The 20,296-nt window shown below is 39.0% G+C and overlaps 2 protein-coding genes across 2 annotated transcripts; both read left to right on the forward strand.

The window, feature by feature from the left end:
• The first annotated feature begins 927 nt into the window (after positions 1-927).
• Positions 928-10,140, forward strand: LOC108575619 (15-hydroxyprostaglandin dehydrogenase [NAD(+)]-like). Its single transcript, XM_017938456.1, has 7 exons — positions 928-1,130; positions 6,869-6,989; positions 7,774-7,897; positions 7,967-8,073; positions 8,169-8,342; positions 8,863-9,014; positions 10,019-10,140. Exons 2-7 carry the CDS (start codon positions 6,897-6,899, stop codon positions 10,131-10,133), a joined length of 765 nt encoding a protein of 254 aa, XP_017793945.1. The 5' UTR covers positions 928-1,130; positions 6,869-6,896; the 3' UTR covers positions 10,134-10,140.
• A 3,086-nt stretch (positions 10,141-13,226) lies between these two features.
• LOC108575616 lies at positions 13,227-15,491 on the forward strand. Its single transcript, XM_017938454.1, has 9 exons — positions 13,227-13,282; positions 13,421-13,525; positions 13,642-13,756; positions 14,009-14,135; positions 14,214-14,320; positions 14,397-14,576; positions 14,644-14,789; positions 15,170-15,332; positions 15,390-15,491. The coding sequence occupies exons 1-9, from the start codon at positions 13,227-13,229 to the stop codon at positions 15,489-15,491; spliced, it is 1,101 nt and encodes a 366-aa protein (XP_017793943.1).
• Positions 15,492-20,296: the final 4,805 nt, after the last annotated feature.

A 20,296-nucleotide genomic window follows, 5' to 3' on the forward strand; every position in this document is an offset into this window, starting at 1 on the left:
ATTCGATCTGAACTTAATTGGGAGATGCAAGGTTGTGCACTTATATTTTTCTATACCTTTCAATAATCTTTCTAAGAGACGATTCGAGTTCGCGCGTATTAATATAAGTACGCAAATCAACGATTTTATTCAAAATTAAGCTACTCGATCATACCTCGCCTGTCGCAATATTGCAATAGAATTTTTAATATTTATCCTGGTAAAATGCACAAGTGAAAAAATCCTCGTTTCAACGTTACACTCAAAAATCATAAAAACGCTGTCTACTTGCCACTAAAACAAAATTAACTCACTATCTTTTCCCAACAAACCAACTCCTACCCCTCTCGAAATAAACATTCCTAACATTAAAGACAGAAACAAAAAACCAACCCACGACCTCAATTCTCCTTCTCAACAATAAATCCCACCCCAATCACCCATCACCTACCCCACGAAAAGAAACAACGATCCAATCCACCCTAACCTTCTAACCCAACCACCGTACACTCCACCTAAACCCAACACCCAAAATCCATCACCCCATCTTCCCACCCAAACAATCCTTTCCAAACACCGAACAAAAGAAACACGCTAATTCCTCGATCTCCGAATCGTCGATCACACGGCCGAGGTAGGGCGGGGTCGATCGAAAGCGTGTCCAGCGGTATCGGGGCCACGAAACAAAAAGCCATGGCCGAAGGTTAAGGGCTGCGAGGGCGAGGAGGGCTGACGCATGCACGCGTGCCTCCGCCACACACGCAGAGCAGAGCCAGCCAGGCAGGAAGAGAGCGAGAGATAGCGCAGAGGCGTGCGTACGCGCGTCCACGTAAATGTCACGTGGTACAGGGCCGCCGCCAATCAATATCGAGCCACCGTGGGGTGTGTGCGTTCACTGGGAGGCAGTGAAAGACGGCGAAGCACGGCGAGCCAGTGCGTTCGCGGCCGTCAACCACACCTTGTCGGGGAAGCCAGCTCGCGAGAGACACGCGCCGGTGCACGCACACACACACACACACGCACGCATACGTATACACGGACACGTTGAAGCGCGCACCCCGTCGCCATAGTTCGACCGGTCGTTTCGCTTTCGACGCGGTCTGCCTGTTGCGGGACGCCTGATTCGCCGAGGGAAGGACTCCAAGTGCAAGGTACGACGGAGCTGAGTGCAGGGTCTTTTTTTCGAGAAGAGGAGGAAAGGGAAGGACGCAGGTGGACGAGGGGAGATTTTAGAGACAGTTTTGGTAGAGCGGGATGTTGTAGCGTTGAGCTGACGCAGGTTGGAGAACTTGTTGGTAGTTTGGTGGATTCGAGGGTGAAAAATGGCACTAATGGGTTTTGTTGAAATTCCTAGGCGTGTAATTTTTAGTATTTCTGCGTTCCAGGGAAGGGTTTTGTGTGAGGAGGTTTTAGCGTCAGGTCTTGGGGTTCGAGGGTTGAAAAATGGCACTAGGGAATGCGTTTTACTGGAAATGTTTAGCCACGAGTAATTTGTACGATGTATTTCTATGTTTGAAGTGGAGGAAGGGTTAGTATGATCATTTGTTTGCGGTTTCAGGGTTAAAAAATGGCACCAGGAAATGCATTTCATTGAAATTCTTAGTCACGAGTAATCTGTATTATTTCTACGTTTTTCAGTGCTAGCTTTTGTGGCTTTGGAGTTAAAAAATGGCACTAGGGAATGCATTTCACTGGAAATTCTTACTCGGGAGTAAGTTTTACCGTTTCTATGTTCGAAGCAGAGAAAGGTTTAGTATAATGCACTTTTACTGCTAGCTTTTGTGCCTTCGGGGTTAAAAAATGGCACTACGGAATGCGTTTCGCTGGAAATCTTCTCGTGAGTAATTTCTATTATTAGGAAGTTTGAAGTGGAGGACGGAGCTTGGAGGAAGTCGTAGTACGACGAGCTTCAAGTGTTAAGTTTCGTGGCTTCGGGGTTAAAAAAATGGCACAACAGAACGTATTTTACTGGAAATCTCGTCGCGAGTAGTTTCTATTATTAGGATGTTCGAAGCGGAGGATGGAGTTTGGTTTACAAGAGTAGTTTGCATTGCTGAGTTTTGAATACGGAAGTAGAATGAATTTATATAGCCTCATTTTACTGCCTAGGGGTTTAAAAATGACAGAAGAGGCATTTTTTCAAATGCCTCGTTGAAGTGATTTTACACTCCTGAATGTTCACGAATGAATTTTAAAGAACGTCGTATCGCGGTTTTGTTTATTATCAAAAATTCCTGTTGCAAAGCTTCGAGTAATAGAAGTAGGGGATGAATTTTGCGGAACCTCTCACTATGATTTACTCGTACTACTGAATTTTCTTTCGTGGTTTTTGTCAGAGGAATATTTCGTTCGTGACAAAGTAGCAAAACTGGTATATACTTGGTTCAAACACTATTTGCATATATTGTTTCCTCGGAACAGAGGAAAATCCTTTTCCCCCGTGAAAATGGTAATTTTTTGTGTATTTTTGATGGTTATTCGAAGGCGTGAAATCTGAAGTATGAGATTTCTCGAGTGGAACGTAAGTGCTATGTTTAGGAAGCGAGGTTTTTAGAATGAGCGTGTATCTTGAAGAGGATAAACAGAGATTATGGGGGTGGTTCCACTTACGAGCAAATGTCGAGCAGACATTCGGAAAAATCATTCGCAAAAAAGTTCACAATGGAAGCTTCAATGGTTCTGGCGAAGTGTATTTAAACCAAATTGAAGCATTGCTCTAAAAAAATAATTGCTTCCAAAAATTTTCGCTTCGTAAATTATTCTCGCGAATTGACAATTTTGTTTTTAAAAAATTAGACACTGTACTATCTGCGTTATTTAAATCCGTACCTTCGATGAATATAATTTTCATCCTTTTATCTTATCTCTACTTCTCTACATTATGCTGTTATATTACAGAAGAGAGCTTTTCAAATATTCAATTTATCACACTACGTCGAATGCAACTTATGGTTTACCAAAGCAAACATCCTCCTATTCCTTATCGCTTCATAAACACACTTTGCCCAATCAATTCTTCCTATTTCCTGCAACGGTTAAATCACCCCTGAAACTAAATCCAAACTTCCCTCAATCATGACCACCGATACAAACACCAAACCAACGCAAAAGACGGGGAAACAAAAGCCAAGAAGGGACTTCAACCCTTTGCGGTCTTATTATCGAGTCTGACGCGACAGAAAATTTTGCCTTCGGATATCGTACGGTTAAAAACTGAATATTTTAGAATTAATGTCAGGGTGAAATTTTGAAATAAAGGCCTTCAGATGTACAATGATAAATCCTAAATTATAAACGCTAATAAATTATTCTTTCGTGCATCAATATTACTCCGAGACTTACTATTTTGTAACTGATATCACGCTGAAATTTTGAAACAAAGCCTTTCAGATATACCATTCCATTTTTTCATGGAACTTACTATTTTCAAACTACTACTATAAACAACGCTGAAATACTGAAACAGAGGCAAACTACAGTGACCAAACGAGTGCAGCCTAACTGTACTCCATTCGGACCGAGAAAAGGGTTAACCCGCCACACTGTCATTCACACCTGAACCCCGGCAAAAGCGAAATTCCACAGACACATCTCTTCCCCTATCGCGCAAACGTTGAAATTCCAACGTGATAGGCGCACTCGAAGAATTCAAGAATATTCAAAGCTACTTTCTCGAAGCCACTCGATGGCCGCGGGGCTGGCTTCTTTATGGCTCTCCTGCAGACGTGGCTCTCTACGTCGGGGATTTTTTTCACAGGACTGCTCGACTTTCACGGAAAGAGGGAAAAAGGGAGGAGGGTGTGTGTACGTGAGTGTGGGGGTGGGAACTCGAGGCTTAATGGTGGTCGAGTGTTTTCGAGGAGGAACGTAGGTGGAAGTGGAGAGGTGCGTGCCAGCTAGAAGCAGCAGCAGAGGCAGCAACTCTGTCGGCGTTTCCTCGAGCCGGCTCTATCGAGCGATCGAGGCGTCGTGAATTTTTTAGATCGGCCCTTTTTGATGCTCACCGTGCGAAACGTGTCCGCCGGTTTATCTACGGCTGCCAGACACACTGACTGCCAGAGACAGTGTCACGCTGGCTGCAATATTAAACGAAGCTGCGTGATGCTGTTTCGTTCTGGCGAGAGGGTGATTCAGACAGCGGGGCGTTTGAAATCCACCACTACACCCGACCGCGTCAAATCCTCTTCCTCGACGCTGTCCTGTCTGCTCTCTCTCTCTCTTTCTGTTTAGAGCTGCGGGTATCTTTTGCTCCGCGTGTTTATGCTGTTTCTCAGTGTTGCGTTCTCGCGTTGCATCGAGCGACGTGGAAATTTTGAGGGAATGCGGTGAATTTTTTATTTCATCGACTGAGATCGTGGTAAACGTGAGGAAATTCTGTATTTCTCGATAGGCTGCGTGTTTGTGTCGTTTCTTCTTTGGTTTTTGTGTCCTCGCGTTGCATCGAGCGACGTGGAAATTTTGAGGGAATGCGGTGAATTTTTTTATTTCATCGACTGAGATCGTAATGAAACTTTGTGCGTTTATGCCATTTTTATTTTTTGGTCTTTGCGTTTCCGCGTTGCATTGAGTTACGTGTGAATCTTGAGGGAATGTGACGACGTGAGAGAGTTTCTTCTTTTATTACGAGATTTACATACGTCACATCTACTGTTAGATCATTAGAGAGAAATTTTCTTCAGCTAGTAGTTTCTGTTTAGGCGTTTTCTAATCTGCACTGAGAGTGAGTGCACTGATTAGCTGAAATTTCGGGCGTATTTTCAAATAGACATTTCCTCTACACTTGTTTAAACGTATTTACGAGCTTTCTTCTTGCATTCAACGTGTATTTAACTTGTCCCGCACTTCTTCTTGCATTCGTGCAGTTTTTCAGAGTTCACGTACGAATGGTATTGATGATCGTTCGTGTTTCGTGGTCGTGATAGGCCCCGCCATGCTAGAATGCCAATTAACAGAACGCATTTCCATTATGTAAATTACGTGAAAAAGATCAAATCTATGATTCGTGGAAGAACTCTGAACAAATGCATTTTACCTATACCAAGATACATACAGTGGAGGACAAAAGTATTCATACACTGTATAAAATGGAATAACTTTTTTAAAATTGGGCCAAACGACTTGAATTTTGTTTGAGAAGTTGGAAAGATTAGTTTACTAGATGACGTGCAAAAGAATTTTTGAAAAAACTGCAATTAGTCAGAGCAAGAAAATAGCGAAGGTCGTTTTTACAACTTTTTTACCTGAGCTTGTAACGAAAATTTAAAACATACGTCTTGTAGATTTATGTCAATTATACACATGCTGAAAATTTCATCGAAATCGGTAGACTCTCCGTCTACAAGCGACAGGCATCGAAAGATGTAAGAATCTGCAGATTTATTACAGTTCCAGGCTGAAAGTCGTGAAATAGTGCGATTTTCACAATCTTTAACCGTTTGTAGCTCATAGCAACGTTAACCGATTTCGATGAAATTTTCAGCGTGTGTATAATTAACATAGATCTACAAAACGTATTTTTTACATTTTCATTACGTGCTCAGATAAAAAAGTTCGCTATTTTCTTCGCGATTCCGACTAATTGCAGTTTTCTCAAAAATTTTTTCACACGTCATCTAGTAAACTAATCTTTCTAACTTCTCAAAAAAACTCAAGTCGTTTGGCACAATTTTAAAAAAGTTATTCCATTTTATACGGTGTATGAATACTTTTGTCCTCCACTGTATGTACATATATCAAAATCAGGATCAACTTATCGCTATCATATTCATCTTCCATCATCCTCGACACGTAGAAATGACATAATTCAAAAATTAAACACCAACTACCACAAACCCGTTAAATTAATTATCATTGCAATCGTCGTTAAATATCGTTTAATTAATTATTCCTATTGTAAACGAAGTATAATCATCTTTCACTGTATCCTTTGACAACGAACAACCGGTGCAACGTGAATCTCGAAATTTACGAATCTCTCGCTCGTATTAGCTTCGTTTCGCATGAAAAATACAGAAGCTCGTTCCCGATGACGTGGTTTCTCATGCAAGACAGCCGCTAGACGTAGCACGACGGGGGTCTAGCGTCGAGGCGTGTGGTAAAACGACGCGTCCCGAGCGGAATCACTGAGTCACGCCGCTTTATTTCCGAAAGAGCATCACCATCGGACGCTGGCAAGTCGGGTATACATATACAAAATGGTTCGAACGAGACGGTGAAATTCGATTTGGCACATGTGACCGATCACACGTCGCAGCAGACCGGAAGTCGTTTGCACGCGGTTCTACGAGCGGTTTCCAAAGGAGAACTGAATCGCCGGAACGGTTTAACCCTTACTACGTAAACGTGGGTCGATTATTTTTTACTCCTTTTAAAGAAACATTCTTGGATAGTGGAATCTTATTTGGAATGTTTAAAGAAGTTACAGAGTTTTTAGAGACTTTTAGTCGTTGAAGAACTCGTTGGATCAAATGTCCCACGTTTATGGTTAATCTCTGTTTCGAATTTATTTAGTATTACTGGGAATAATAGGCATTCGGTGTTTCATTTTCTAAGAAAACAAGCACCGCGAGTTAATTGATAAAAGAATTATTATTAAATGATTCAAGCTTTCATAATAGACAGGACTTTTAAATGAAATATTTGACTTTAGTCAGCTTCTTTGGTTGAGATATTACTAAATAAAATTGTTCACTTTTGGTCAGTTTTTTGGAATTATAGTAAGAACTGAAGTGTATCAAAGTTTCTCTACGTTCGATGAGTACAGTACGATTGCAGAATATTCTTAAACGATATCTTCGACGTGTTAGAAAATTCGTAAAATGTGTCGAACCTTTCCGCACAGAAGTGAACAAACGAAAAATTCACAGAGCAATATTTCTTTCGATTACAGACGGGAAATTGACGAGGGAGTAAGGAAGATGGACGTAAAAGGGCGAGTTGCCCTGGTGACGGGCGCCGCTTCCGGTATTGGTAGATCGTGTGCCATGCAATTATTGAAAGAAGGTGCGAAGGTAAGTTTCCCAGGCGAACGATCTCAAGTTACTTTAAAATTAATTAAAAAGTAAAACGTTCCTCTCTTAAACTTTCTGTATTTTTGCTTCAACTTTTCAGCCACTCCAAGCGAAAGATATGTTTTTTAATTTTTCTCATCTGTCCCTTTAAACGTGTTAAATTATAGAGAAAAAAGTGTGTCGAATCTAGGAGCGAAAGTATGGAGAAAAGGACGTTATACTTTTGGACGAAGACGGTGTAAGAGAGCCAATGAAATCTTTAGAGCGTTATTTTCATTAGGGAAAGTGGTGTTGCTACACGGGTTTACCCTACAACCACGTACCAACTATAAAAATGCGGCATTAATAGGGTATTAAGGAGAGACTCTCGTAGTTATATTTCGCGAAACCTCCTTAAGGATATAACCTTGACTTAGTATATCGCTCCATGAATTCAACGCCTCGTGCCTCGAAAATATCTCGCTTATTTTTAGATCGCTCCCTAACGGAGAAGTTTTATCTTCCTCTCTGACCGAATTCTACCGAACAATAATTCCGTATTAACGACTCTAACCAGTCGTTTCTAACGAATTGCTCGTGAAAGAAATTGCACACGAAATATCGAAGAATGTGGTCGACAAGTGTGACAAAAGACATTTTTCAAAATTTACCAAAAAATGGAGAACTGACTTTATGTTAAAGAGGAACTGAATCAATCCTGAAAGTTCTATTGAGAAACACTCGCGAGCAATTGTAAAGGGCTCAATGGCGCGATAAAAAAAATTCAACAAAATTTCATTTACAGGTGTCCATATGCGACATTGTCCCGGCGGAAGGCAAAAAACTGGTGGAAAGTTTGGCCACGGTTTACGGAAAGGATCGTGTAATTTTCTGCACCTGTGACGTCACAGATTATTCACAATTCTTGGGTAAGAACGTTGCGACGATTACCCACGATTACCGATACGATAGTTAAATAAGAAACGTACAATTCGCAGATACGTTTCGAAAAACAGCTGCAACGTTTGGAGAAATCGATATCGTTATCAACAACGCTGGGGTCATGAACGATCGGTTTTGGGAGTTAGAAATCGATATGAACGTTGTAAGTATTTATCTTTTTCCCTCCTTCTTCTCCCCCGAATTTTCTGCTTTTATCCCGTACGCGTTAAAGCACCGAGGTCTTTGAAATTATTGCAGAATGGCGTGATCCGTGGAACTTTGCTCGCCCAGCAATTTATGGGGACGAACAGGGGTGCTCAGGGTGGAATAGTGGTTAATATTGGAAGCAACGTCAGCATGAACCCCTATATAAGTGTTCCAATTTACTCCGCCACCAAGGCGGCAATCGTAAGCTTCACCAGAGCGTTTGGGGTAAATAAGTTTGTAAAAAAATTCATTTCCTTCGTGTATCTTCGGATGTACTTCCCCTTGAACCCTTTCGTGGCCGAATTGCCTCTTTCAACAATCTCTCGTTCGTTTAGTTGCAATTACCGTTACAAATTCTCACTTTTCGAACCAACAAAGTTGAAAGAAGAAAGAACATTCGTGGAGAATTTGTTAACTACTGTGCGTGTACTTGTTCCATTTTACAATTGGTCTTTGAAGCATATTAAGGTACGATACCTTTACAAAAATTATTATCAACAGGTACGAGTTTCAATTTAACCCTTTCGTCGCTGAATTACATTTTTTAAGAATTTCATATTCGCTCGCTGATTATAGCGTTAGCGATGGGTACTAAATCGGGACGAATGTTTGCTCGAGTATTTGAGTGGAGTGTATAATGTTCCAGTGGTCACCAAAGGGTTGAGATTTCCCTTTTCGGACAGATGTTAATTTATGAAATTATTATTCGTCGGATTTTATTGTCTATTTTTCTAATTGACTGTAGCACCAATACCATGTGGATTTAACCGGCGTGGAGGTGATGGCATTGTGCCCAGTTGCGGATGGCAAATCGATATCAGACGTCAGTAAAAAGCTGCTGTGTACTCAATTCCAAGAAGCATGGCGTCGTGATGTTGAAGGTTCGGCTGCTCCAAGGTAACCATGATATTTCGAATAATTATCTAAATTATCGAACATTTATTTCCGAATTAATTTTGCAATTTTTGTATATCTTAGAATTTTCGTTCGACACAAATCTTTTTGCACTTTCAACGATCGTCTGTTTGAGCATTTTATTGTAGGGCAAACTTTCTTTCGTTTTATGTTATTCTGTCGATTGATATTTTTGTACTCTTTGAAATTAATTATAAATGTACGTCACAGTTTTATAAATACGCTTATAATCGATACGATATTCGGTCCTTCGAGCTTACTCGACGCCAGTCACGTTATACTACTCTTCCGTTTATGTTTTTCATCGGCAAAAGTAATAATTATGCCTTGATTATACGATTGAAGCAAAAGGAACATTTTTCGGTCATTTTTATTAAACTTGCAAATAGCAAACACTGTGCACTACTAAAACATTGCTTAAAATTGAGTAAAACATGTGACACATATTACAATCAAAATTCTAAATCTAATTCTAACAAAAGTGTAACTCTGAACACCGAGGACAATAATTAAAACACTGAACAGCTAACCCTATGATTGTTCATTAAAAATCGAAGGATAACAGGTTAAAAGCAATCTCCAAATTTTTACAAATTATCCAAAAAAAAAGAGTCTGTCACTTTCAACAAAAATAACAAATTCTTCAATAAAGAGTACGTCCTATTTAAATACACATAAAATAAGGACCTCCGATTAAACCCCTGCACAGCTAAATGCACGATTTTCTTATCAAAAGAAACAACTAAAAAAATCATACGATAACAGGTTAAAAGCGATCTCCAAACGAGTCTGTCCATCGGTAACAAAGATAACAAATCTCCCAATACCAGAGCACGTAATATTTAAATACACACGAAACAAGGACTTCCAATTAAACCAACCCGTTTCTTGCCAAAAGAAACGACTAAAAACTGACACGACAATAACTAAATAATCTGAAAACAAGATTACCTATCCACCTGTAACAAGAGCAACAAATTTTTCAGTCCAGACCACGTAGCAGAGGCGTTGATCCACATCCTGAACATCGGCAAAAGCGGAAGCGTGTGGATGGTGGAGGACGACCAGCCTCCTCACGAGATCACATTCCCCAAAAACTAGAATCCTAACCGCCACGATTCACGTGGATCCTTCCTCGCTTGAATACAGATAACTGTGCCGTACCATAATTCGCGAAACCGTACCGAGATTGTAATTCAGAACCGAAGGGAAGATCGCGCTCTCTCGATCATCGCAACCCGAAATAACACCTTGACGAGAGGAAACAAAGGAATGGACAAATTCTTTCCGAATGGACTTCTCCAAATGGAAATTCTGTTAAAAGCAAAAGAAGAAGATGAAGATCGACGGATCTGAATCTGCAGAGCGAAACGACGCGGGATCAAGAAAGCGCGGATCGTTTTAGATTTTAAGGGAGGATCAGCCGCATTACCAAAGATTACGGAAAACAGTTTCTAGAACGGGAGAATACTTCTTTTTATTTCTACCTTGTTACATTATCGTTCGTAATTACCTTTGCTTTCTTACAAAGCGATCGTTTGTTTTTTAACTCTTTGAATCAGAGAGAAACTTCACTGCTCGCCGTACCTTTTGTACCTTTCTCTGAAAAATTTGTGCAAATTGATCGAACGATTTTTGCGCGACGAGCTGTGTACGATGATCGAAAGAAGAGATAATTGTTGGTAAGGTTTAGTAAATTGAAAGTTAATTGAACGATTTTTCTCGACGAGGAGTTTAGTAACTGTGAAGACGAGTTAAGCAATGTTTCGATGGAAAATTGAATGCTGCATCGGAAAGTAATGGACGTTCTGAATTTTAATAACTGCCGTGCGTTCCCGTAAGACTTGATAAACTTTGTAAAATATACTTCCTTCGTAGTTTCTTCTATCTTTTTTAAACGTTCAATCGAAGACTTTGTCACATCGATTTGGTTAGATAGACGTTTACGCAACAACGGTTCGCAGTATATTTAACCGTTTGAATGCCACGGGTCTTTGTTCTTTCCCAATCCAAAAGTGCCAAGCGGCGCGATCGCGCTTCTTTCATTTGATGTCGAAAAATTACAGAAATTTTGTTTTGGACATTTTCCTGAATACGACTATTTGGAAATAACACGAAACAAAGGCAAAATTGATTATGTGCAATTTTTTATAAAAAGAATAGAATAAAATTTACACTTCGTGGCCCGATGCGGTGACACTTTTCGATGTCGAATATGAGGAGCGCGGCCGCGCTCCTTGCCACTCGAACGGTTAAGGAAGTGTATGGTGGATTTGTCACACCCTTTTTAAGCCCTTAATGCAAACATAGTACACTGATTAGGTATTATATTCCTGAAGAATTTAGTGTAAACCTCGTTCGATACGTTTCTCACGTTTAAATTAAGCAAGTATCCTATCTTCTAGAGAAAATCGAACGAGTCCTTTGATCTCTGAACTGAGAAAGTTCCCGAGTCGCGAATGCATCAAGTTCAACATGTACAAGTGTTTTTTAAGTCAGGCTTACACAGTATTGTAATAAGATACGAAAAAAAAAAAAAGAACAAAAATCATCCAAGCGAATAATTTATCCTTTTTTCTACGATGTGACACACATTTGTACCGCGATTTATACAGTAACACGTCGCATTTTTTATATAAGCAATCGTATATTTCGATATAGTATCAGCGAATATTAACAGAAATCGAAAGAAAAAGAAAGACTTCTCAGAATTTTTTCAATTTTGTACAATCGTTTCTACGCAATTTCGATTGTTTAGAGTGTGCGTAAAAATGCCTGCAAACACGTAACCCGCTCGTCTAGTTCGCTATTTTAACTAGAGACGAAAAGATATTCTAAAAATGAAGAATGACACGCAAAACAAGGGAAATTCATTCCATCCATAACAGAGAATTTTTCTACATTTGCGAGAGAAGAAAGCCACGAATCGATAATCGTAAGGAGTTTTCTCCGTTTGCAGCCACTTTATGCAAATTCTGAGAGACTAAGAGAACCAAACTGTAATTAAACGAGAGAAAAGAAGAAAACACCGCGAATTTACTGACAAAACAAACTTATCCAATTTTCTCACGTTTCGTCCATCCTTCAAACGAATATACACCACACAAGTTAAACAATCATTGAAACAACACACGAATCATCCGACGCGAGTGTGTACGTCCAATTAGGCACGTACAAACTTCCGGTTCGTTCGAAACCATCCAACGTAGGAAACGATTCGAAGGATGAAAATTCCACCGATCGAATCGAAGAGGAGACCGATAACGAGATCTGTCCAGGATCACAGGTACAATCCTGCGTATAATTTTTATACGAAGGTTTTTTAACTGATAAGGGAACACATCTCGACATAACGATCGTCAATTTTCGACGAAGCTTTCGTGTACGATCGTTCTCGAAAATCTATTCGAACACGTATTTTTACGACGCACAAGTAACAATTATTATACATTTTAATCGTCCATTCTTCGATCGAACGCCCCTTGATCTCTCGTTGCAGAACGATTATAATCGGTTTCGAATGAAGAAGTAGTCGTTCGAAATTATCGACAAACAACGATATTTGTCGCGGAGAAATTCGAGGGAAAGGAAAATTCTGGAAAGAACGTTTCCGCAAGGAATTAGATAATCTTGAATGAAAAGTTGAGCTTGGAACGATTATAACGGTCTTAGAAGAACATCGTACGATCTATTGTGGCAACAAGATGATCTACGGGACACGAAATCGAAGATCAATCGCACATTCGAATATAACATTGCGTAATCTTAATCGACGGCACGGTCGATAGTTAGTGGAAGTTGCTGGTTTATGTTATCATTTGCTCGGAATGTATGCTGCAAGCCTAACCAATAAATGCATAGCTTTTTTTACAAAACAAAAAAAAAACCGCAAAAGAAGGGAAAAAAGAGAGAGAAAATATGGACAGAAAAATTTCATCCTGAACAACGTAATTCCTTGAAACACCGTGGATTTTTTCTATCGATCGGCAGAAAAACGAAAGTCAACACGTGATTTTGACAGATAAGTTTGTTTATCCGTTCGGCTGAAACGTCAAAAATTCCCGTTTCAATATCAAACTCGCGTTATCAGTTTTCATTTTCTTTCTCCCTCCTTATCCTTTGCTTTCCTCTTTTTTTTCCAAGAGGATCTGTGATAGAAAGAATTCCAGAGAAATATTATAGTTTCGAGGTGACATGTTATCACGACGTGTAACCTCGTTCGTCTCCAACCTTCTCAATAAAAGTCCAAGGTAAGCTACCTGAACGTGATACTTTCCCTGGTAAATAATCGCGACTCCGCACGTCTTCGTCTTCTTGCTTTCCAAGTATTTCTCCTTAGATTTCCATTCGATCGATCGAAGGTTGAATTAGTTCTTTTGCCCCCGCAGAAGTCTGTGGAAAATGAAACGGTGTCGGTTTCACCGCGCTGACGTGATACGTGCGAGAAAGAAAAAGGATGAAGACGGACCGAAGATAGTAAAGCCTGGCAACTGGTGAACTTAGAAATACATCTATCGTTTTCGTGGAGATTCTTGATTAGAGATATATCCCGCGAGAGTGTAAAGACAAGCTGAGATAATTTTAGCATTTATTTTTCATGGAATACCAGCGTCGAGCTGCCTAAACCGATCCTCGAGGCTGCTTGTAAAAACGCTATAGTGATTGGAGGATCTGAGGGTTTCGGATTCACGGCAGCTGATCACCTTTTGTGCAACGGAGCACGCGTTAGTGTTTTTTCATAGGTCAACGATAAATAAATTTGGAAAAGTGGAAATTCACTGAAAACTGGAAACTTGGCAATATATTCTCTCCTGATTATGCTATCAGTGGAACGCTTAATTTCATTCTTTTGCATTCAGAACTTCGTTCGATTAGGTCCCTTTTAAAACTCGTTTAAATAAACGAAGGATTCTTGTTATAAAAATTTTTCTCTGATATTGAATTTGAAAAGGATTAATATACGAATCATCGTGCAGAATGTCGTTTTGCTGGACGAAGACGCTGTCGAGGGACAGAATGCAGCGAGGAAATTATGCGACGCTCATGGGAAAAATCGTTTGTTGTTTGTTCATTGTGACATAAGAACTGCTTGTCAATTCGAAGGTGGAAATTTGTCTTATTTTCCGTCTGATATTTTGAAGGATCGAAAGTGTTTATTAAGCGAGTTACGAATTCTTGTAGCTGGTCTGAGACAAGCTCTTTGCAAACTCAGAGTGATCCATATTCTCTTCAACGACCTCGATAAAGAAAGATTGCCATCGAGCTGCTCTTCTTCGAAAAAGATTGAAGTACACGATGACGATAATAGAAATTGACTCGTTTTTAGAAACGATCGAGATAAGGAGTTGATATAAAAATTTACAGAGAAACTTCACGGCTAAGACGATTCGGGCAGGACTGAAAATTTTGGGGAAAAATCACGGTGGTAGTGGTGGAATTATAATAAACTGCGCGAGCATTTTTGGCTTCATGGGATGGCCTGAAGCGCCGTTTCCGGTTTACTGTAGAAAGGAGGCGGCCATTGAAGTTACACAAGATTTTGCGGTATTTCAAATAAATTATAGGATAATTTTCAACAATGCTTTCTAATCAAATTTTCGTTCTATCGAAGGACGAACATGATATAGAAGAAACTGGTGTTCGTTTAGTGGCACTTTGCCCAACGGACAAACAATTCTGTGATATAGGATTGCCAGATAATCCGGACGAAATCCCAAATAGAATTAGGGGTAAAATGCCAGAGTGTATTCCGAAAGCGTAAGTGAATTTTTTGAAAATATTTATGAGAATAGTGATTAAACACAAGATGGAATATAAATTTAATAAAACCTTAGTCACCCTTTTCTGACTATTTCAGCGTTTCTTAGATTTAAAAATTAAAAATTTTACAAATTCTTAGATTTAAAAATTTTAGAAACTCTCAGATTTAAAAATCTAAAAATTCTCAGATACTCTAAGGAAATTTCTTTCATCTCCTGTCCGTTACATTATTCTTTTCCCTTAAATCTGTGTAAATCGTTGTTCTTTGTACAGCAAATGACACATTTTAAATATTATTCATTTAAATATTATTCATAAATTTAAATTCTACTAAGGTGTAGAGACACTTTTTTCACTGACAATGAGTGTATCTGCAGGAAGTATCACATAGGAACAGCTTTGGACTACGTACTAGCATGGGCGCAGAACGGAAGTGCATGGTTGGTGGAACCAGCAATAAGCGCTCATCAAATTCCCCGATTGATCCACTTTCCCGAAAATGAGGACGAAGAAATCGATCCTAAAGTTTACGAAACAGAAGTAAAATGAATTTATTAAATTTCTCGTTAAATCCTTATTAAACTTCGAACTTTTCAGCCTTGTACAGTGAACATAGAACCACCTTGCGCCGATACGTCTAAAGCGTGTTCAACGCCGACGAGAGAAAAGTGTGTAGCAAAAACTCCAAAGAAGAAATGACGATACATTAAACAAAAAAAAAAAAAGAAATTCATTTCTCATAGTCGTGCAAGTATGTATGTTCATTTGTTTGATCAGTTTATCTTCGACGAAGTTTAAACGATCTCTTTCGTTGCTGTAAGTAGATAAAAACATGTTTGAAGTACGACGAAACATTTTCCTCGGTACTGTAAAATCCTGTGTTAATATTTATGAAATTTATCAGTCTGAACTTTACACAAGCGTTGTAATAAAAAGTGAAATAACGTTGATTTAAGTTTGACACGTGTACACAATTATATAACTTCGATAAACTGCTATTTTTGGCAATTTGAAGAAACGCGAAATCGTAAGATTTTCGAAAAATCTTTGACGCTGCAAGTTTACTGTTTAAAAAAACAAAGTTGACTTTCAAATCTCCGAAACGCCTCCACCTATAAAAGAAATTAACGCACTACATAGTGTACCCTTTTAAACCATGTAACTTTTGTATACAACATTCTTTCGTGCAACGCATATTTTGGAAGTTATTGCTAGGTTTATCAATCAGTTAGATATAACAAAAATTAATCTAAGGCCTTACTAGTGTCGAATCCTCATCCCTTTGTCCCTCGACTCCCATACATACCGATCCTTTTCTCAGGTACAGTTTCGACAACTACCTGCGCGTTTTCCACTTTCCCACCGAATTCCTGTCCTATCTCCGGCAGATCCTCAAACTGATGCACTCTACCCATTTCTTTTGTACCGACTCCTTAAGTTCATTACCGAACCATTGTCCCTGCAATTCTTCTCCCGTACCATCGAACCCTCAATCCTAACGAGTCCTGATCATTATCCTTACACATTCCTGGTCCTTACCTAACGAACGCATTCCTAAATTCCCCCACCCGCAACTCCCAAAAACCCCAATATAAAAGCAGCCTCGAAAAAGGACGAGGGACAGTCAGCATTGCATAACAAGGAAGTTTAGACCTTACAGTTTATATCCGTAAAACCAACAGTGTAAAAAGAAACTTAATTACAAATAAAGATAATTCCTAAAATCCACCGTCTAAAGCGAATCGACGACACTAGGAAGTATATATTACTTTTGTATCCGTAGCCTTACCACCTCTGTTTAGTAAAGATCTAAATGTTTATGATACGTGACAAAAGGCCCTTCGGTCCCAAGCGGGGTCGTAGGCAATATACAGTGCCTCAGTCAGTAGACAGTGCTCTTACCATCAAGTAGAAAAGCGAAACTTCCTTGTGTCTAATAAAAGTTTATAGTTTAAAATAAGGATTATTAATTATTTAACAATCCATAACTCCCATAATCCAATAGTTTCTACGTTTAAACACACGTTGCGTGGACCACCCTGTATACATCCTAGTAAGGCTTTAGATTAATTTTTCTTATATCCAACTGACTGATAAATCTAACAAGTAGCACCGGATTTATCAAAAATCAGCATTTATGAAAAACACCAACCAGACCAAATATCAAAAGAGAAAATATTTTTTCAATCAATAATTTATTCGTTTAAAACTATTCCCGATCGTTCTAAATAATACTAAAAACGACGATAATTAATATCAAACATTATGTCACCTCACGGCAACACAAAACGGGCAACAAGTATACTTCTTCTACAATCAGATTGTCGTTAATTACTTTTCTGATAACGATCGTGACGCGACAATTACAATACGTTATCGCAATCCTGTTATCGTATTAAACAATTAAATACTTAATCTATTTTTCAAAGATAAAAATTCACTCCGTGATATGCTGTAAATTTGCATCACTCGTTCGTACTTGGCACACTATTAGAAAACGATGTCATTCTATTTTTACATTTGATTTTCACATGTCACTTCCATAGATTAAGGCTACCGAAAAGTAAGTAGAAACTTAACGTAGTATTTTTCAAGATACACTTGATAGACAAAGTATAGGTACATATCTACATTCGACAGATTTCTGTGCTTGCACTTGTTGAACTTTCGAGGGAAAAATTTTCCAACATGCTGCAAATAAAGCGAAATTATCGCGAAATTAATCAATTTCTGTATTATAATACGAAATTTAATGTTTCGCGCTCTGGGATGAGATAGCACATCCGTTGACCCATACCAATCGTATTCTGCCCTACGAGTGATTGTAAATTCACGTATATGTGCATAAATCTTCATTTCAGAGGCCGCCTTTTAAATCCACACACTTCGTTATTTCATACAGGTTTGGTCAATTAATTATCTTTTCCAGGTACGATTGTAGGAGAAAATTTTTATACAAAATTCAAACGATTTCAAAGAGTGGAAATTTGTTCACAAATGCCATATTTTTCTGTATACTGTTGTACAGAACTTTGTGCTTCATTTTTCCTTTACCAAACTCGAGAGTGAATCGTAAAATACATGGAACAGAATTTGAACGAATTAAGAATCGAATACTGCATTCGTCAATTTCCATACTTCACTTAGAAATCCTGGCTTACTCGAAATTTCCTGATAAATATTTAATCAGAGAACTTTTGAATAAAGAGAAGTCCCGTTGTAACTTGGATTAAACGGTGATATCTTATCGTTTATCGTGAAAAATATCGCATCGTTCACTAGCATATTGAATGCACATTTTGTTCTTAACAAGCATTCTTTTCGTTAATATTAATGTTAAACAATTTTCACTCGGTATAAAATTATTTAGCCTCGTTGTAACGACTAGACTGCAAATATTTACGCAGTTTATTTGTTATTTTTTGCATTGCAATATATAATAGTCTCACATTCTTAACTACAATTTGGTTTTGTTTCAAATAAATGAATAAGTTAAATTTGTTACAGATAAAACTGACATCCGGAGAAATATATGTAAAATATATCCGAAATAGTTAACATACTTATTTAACAGTCGAATACGTAAAACATGCAAACAATACTATCTGTTGTATTCCGCGGCTCGCGATTCCTTGCGTTGGTTTATTATATTCAATAGATACGCGGTAGGAGAGCCTGACGGAAACTGGGGCGAAATAAGGGAGCTATTCTGCGCGTAGTACTATTCGACTTTATTAGACAGTTCGGTGACGTTCGGTGCGTGAAGACCACTAGACAAAAATCTGCTGTTTCGACGGAAAAGGTTTCTAGATATAGGTTCGGTAAGTACGAGAATAGGGGTTGGTCTCAGAGGTCAATGTAGGGAGAGGCGGTAAGGTCTAGGTTCAGCGATGAGTAAAAGTAAAGGATGATGTGGAGATCTAGGTTTCGGGGTGACTAACGTTAGGATGATGCGGATTTGTTTACAGTTAAGGAAAGGGGGCAGGATGACTAAAAACTAATGAAAGATAGGAGAGAGGTATACGACATATCTATACTGTCTATTAACCCTCAGACGTCTTTTCGACATATTTAGGCTTTCACTCGACGTCTTTAACCCGCGTGTTATCTGAGATTCTTCAGTTTCCCGACACAGAGAAATCTTTTCGCCAATCTTGCAAATCTACTATACTGTCTATTAACCCTCAGACGTCTTTTCGACATATTTAGGCTTTCACTCGACGTCTTTAACCCGAGTGTTATCTGAGATTCTTCAGTTTCCCGACACAGAGAAATCTTTTCGCCAATCTTGCAAATCTACTCGACTGCGATTCGTTCAGTTGATAATGTGTCAACGTAATCACACATTTAACCCCTTCATTCGTGATTTTTCTAACGACTATGCGTGCCATTTATTATTCTAATACTGTGTGAAATGGGAAAAGCTAATGGACATCTTAATTATTTTCGTTATTAATAAACCTTTCGAAATTTCTTTGGTCACAAAGGATCTCCGAGGCGGTGACCTTAGATTTCTCCTATATCCTTTTTTTAAATAAGTTCTCAAGCTCACGTTTTATGTTTTTACGAATAATTACGGTCGTTGAAGTCGTCTCAATACCTGCTAGCTAATAAACAAAAAGAAACTATAGTGTTATACATAAAAAAATAGAACGCGGCCTTAAAAACTTATTTTAGAAAGAGACAGAAAAAATCTGAGGTCGTCAAGCCTGTGACAAAGAAATTTTGCTAAGTCCACTGATAACGAAAATAATTCAGATGATCCACCCTGTATAACTATTCACAATGAAATAATTCTCTAAAACTAGATTTACAATTAAAGTGAATAACTGCTTTTGTCACATCTTCGCCAAAATCTGTACCACGAGTCTGACTCGTTAAACAAAATGTACATAATTACTTACTCATCTCTTGTAATCTAACGAAAAATCTCCCCTACAAATAAGTAAATAAATAAAGTTTTCGATGATTTTCATAGAACGTCCTCACACGAAAGAAACGAACCCAAACGATATTCTCCGATCTGATCTACAGATCTTCGTTGAAAGCTGTACGTGACATTTTCCACACACACACACACACGCGCGCGTGCGCACTTCCTCTGCAAAGACGTTCCTCCGGTCGTTTCATCTTTCGTTCAAGGTGTAGGTAGAATCTCGGTTGGAGGTCTAAAACGTAGCACACGGTAACTCAATAAATCGACAGAAATAAACGACGGTGTCCGTGGGATACCGTGCCACCTCGTGCCAAATTTTTTTCCACCACCGGGGTAAATTCGATCCTGTTTACCCGCGAGATCCGTGGTCACGTTATACCCATCAGATATCCGCGAGATATTCAATCTCGTACGATTGATTCTCGATTTCTCGAGTTTCATCGGCGGCCGCGGACGACGTCGTGTGCCCCGTCTCCGGGATATATTCGCTTCGCGAGGTTTCGCGCGAGCACGCTGCGGAAATCGTCGTTTGTATCGAAGTTGTACCTGGAGCCTAAGTACACAGAGA

This window comes from Habropoda laboriosa, unplaced genomic scaffold (genome assembly GCF_001263275.1).
Source record: "Habropoda laboriosa isolate 0110345459 unplaced genomic scaffold, ASM126327v1 scaffold186, whole genome shotgun sequence".
In the NCBI taxonomy this organism is placed as follows: domain Eukaryota; kingdom Metazoa; phylum Arthropoda; class Insecta; order Hymenoptera; family Apidae; genus Habropoda; species Habropoda laboriosa.

Excerpts from the sequence above, each read along its gene's own strand:
- LOC108575619 (XM_017938456.1), top strand. The coding sequence starts at position 6,897 with ATGGACGTAAAAGGGCGAGTTGCCCTGGTGACGGGCGCCGCTTCCGGT. Across the intron at positions 8,074-8,168 it reads TAGAAATCGATATGAACGTT|AATGGCGTGATCCGTGGAAC; the intron begins GTAAGTATTTAT and ends AAATTATTGCAG. Across the intron at positions 9,015-10,018 it reads GAAGGTTCGGCTGCTCCAAG|TCCAGACCACGTAGCAGAGG; the intron begins GTAACCATGATA and ends CAAATTTTTCAG.
- LOC108575616 (XM_017938454.1), top strand. The coding sequence starts at position 13,227 with ATGTTATCACGACGTGTAACCTCGTTCGTCTCCAACCTTCTCAATAAA. Across the intron at positions 13,526-13,641 it reads ATAGTAAAGCCTGGCAACTG|CGTCGAGCTGCCTAAACCGA; the intron begins GTGAACTTAGAA and ends ATGGAATACCAG. Across the intron at positions 15,333-15,389 it reads CTAAAGTTTACGAAACAGAA|CCTTGTACAGTGAACATAGA; the intron begins GTAAAATGAATT and ends CGAACTTTTCAG.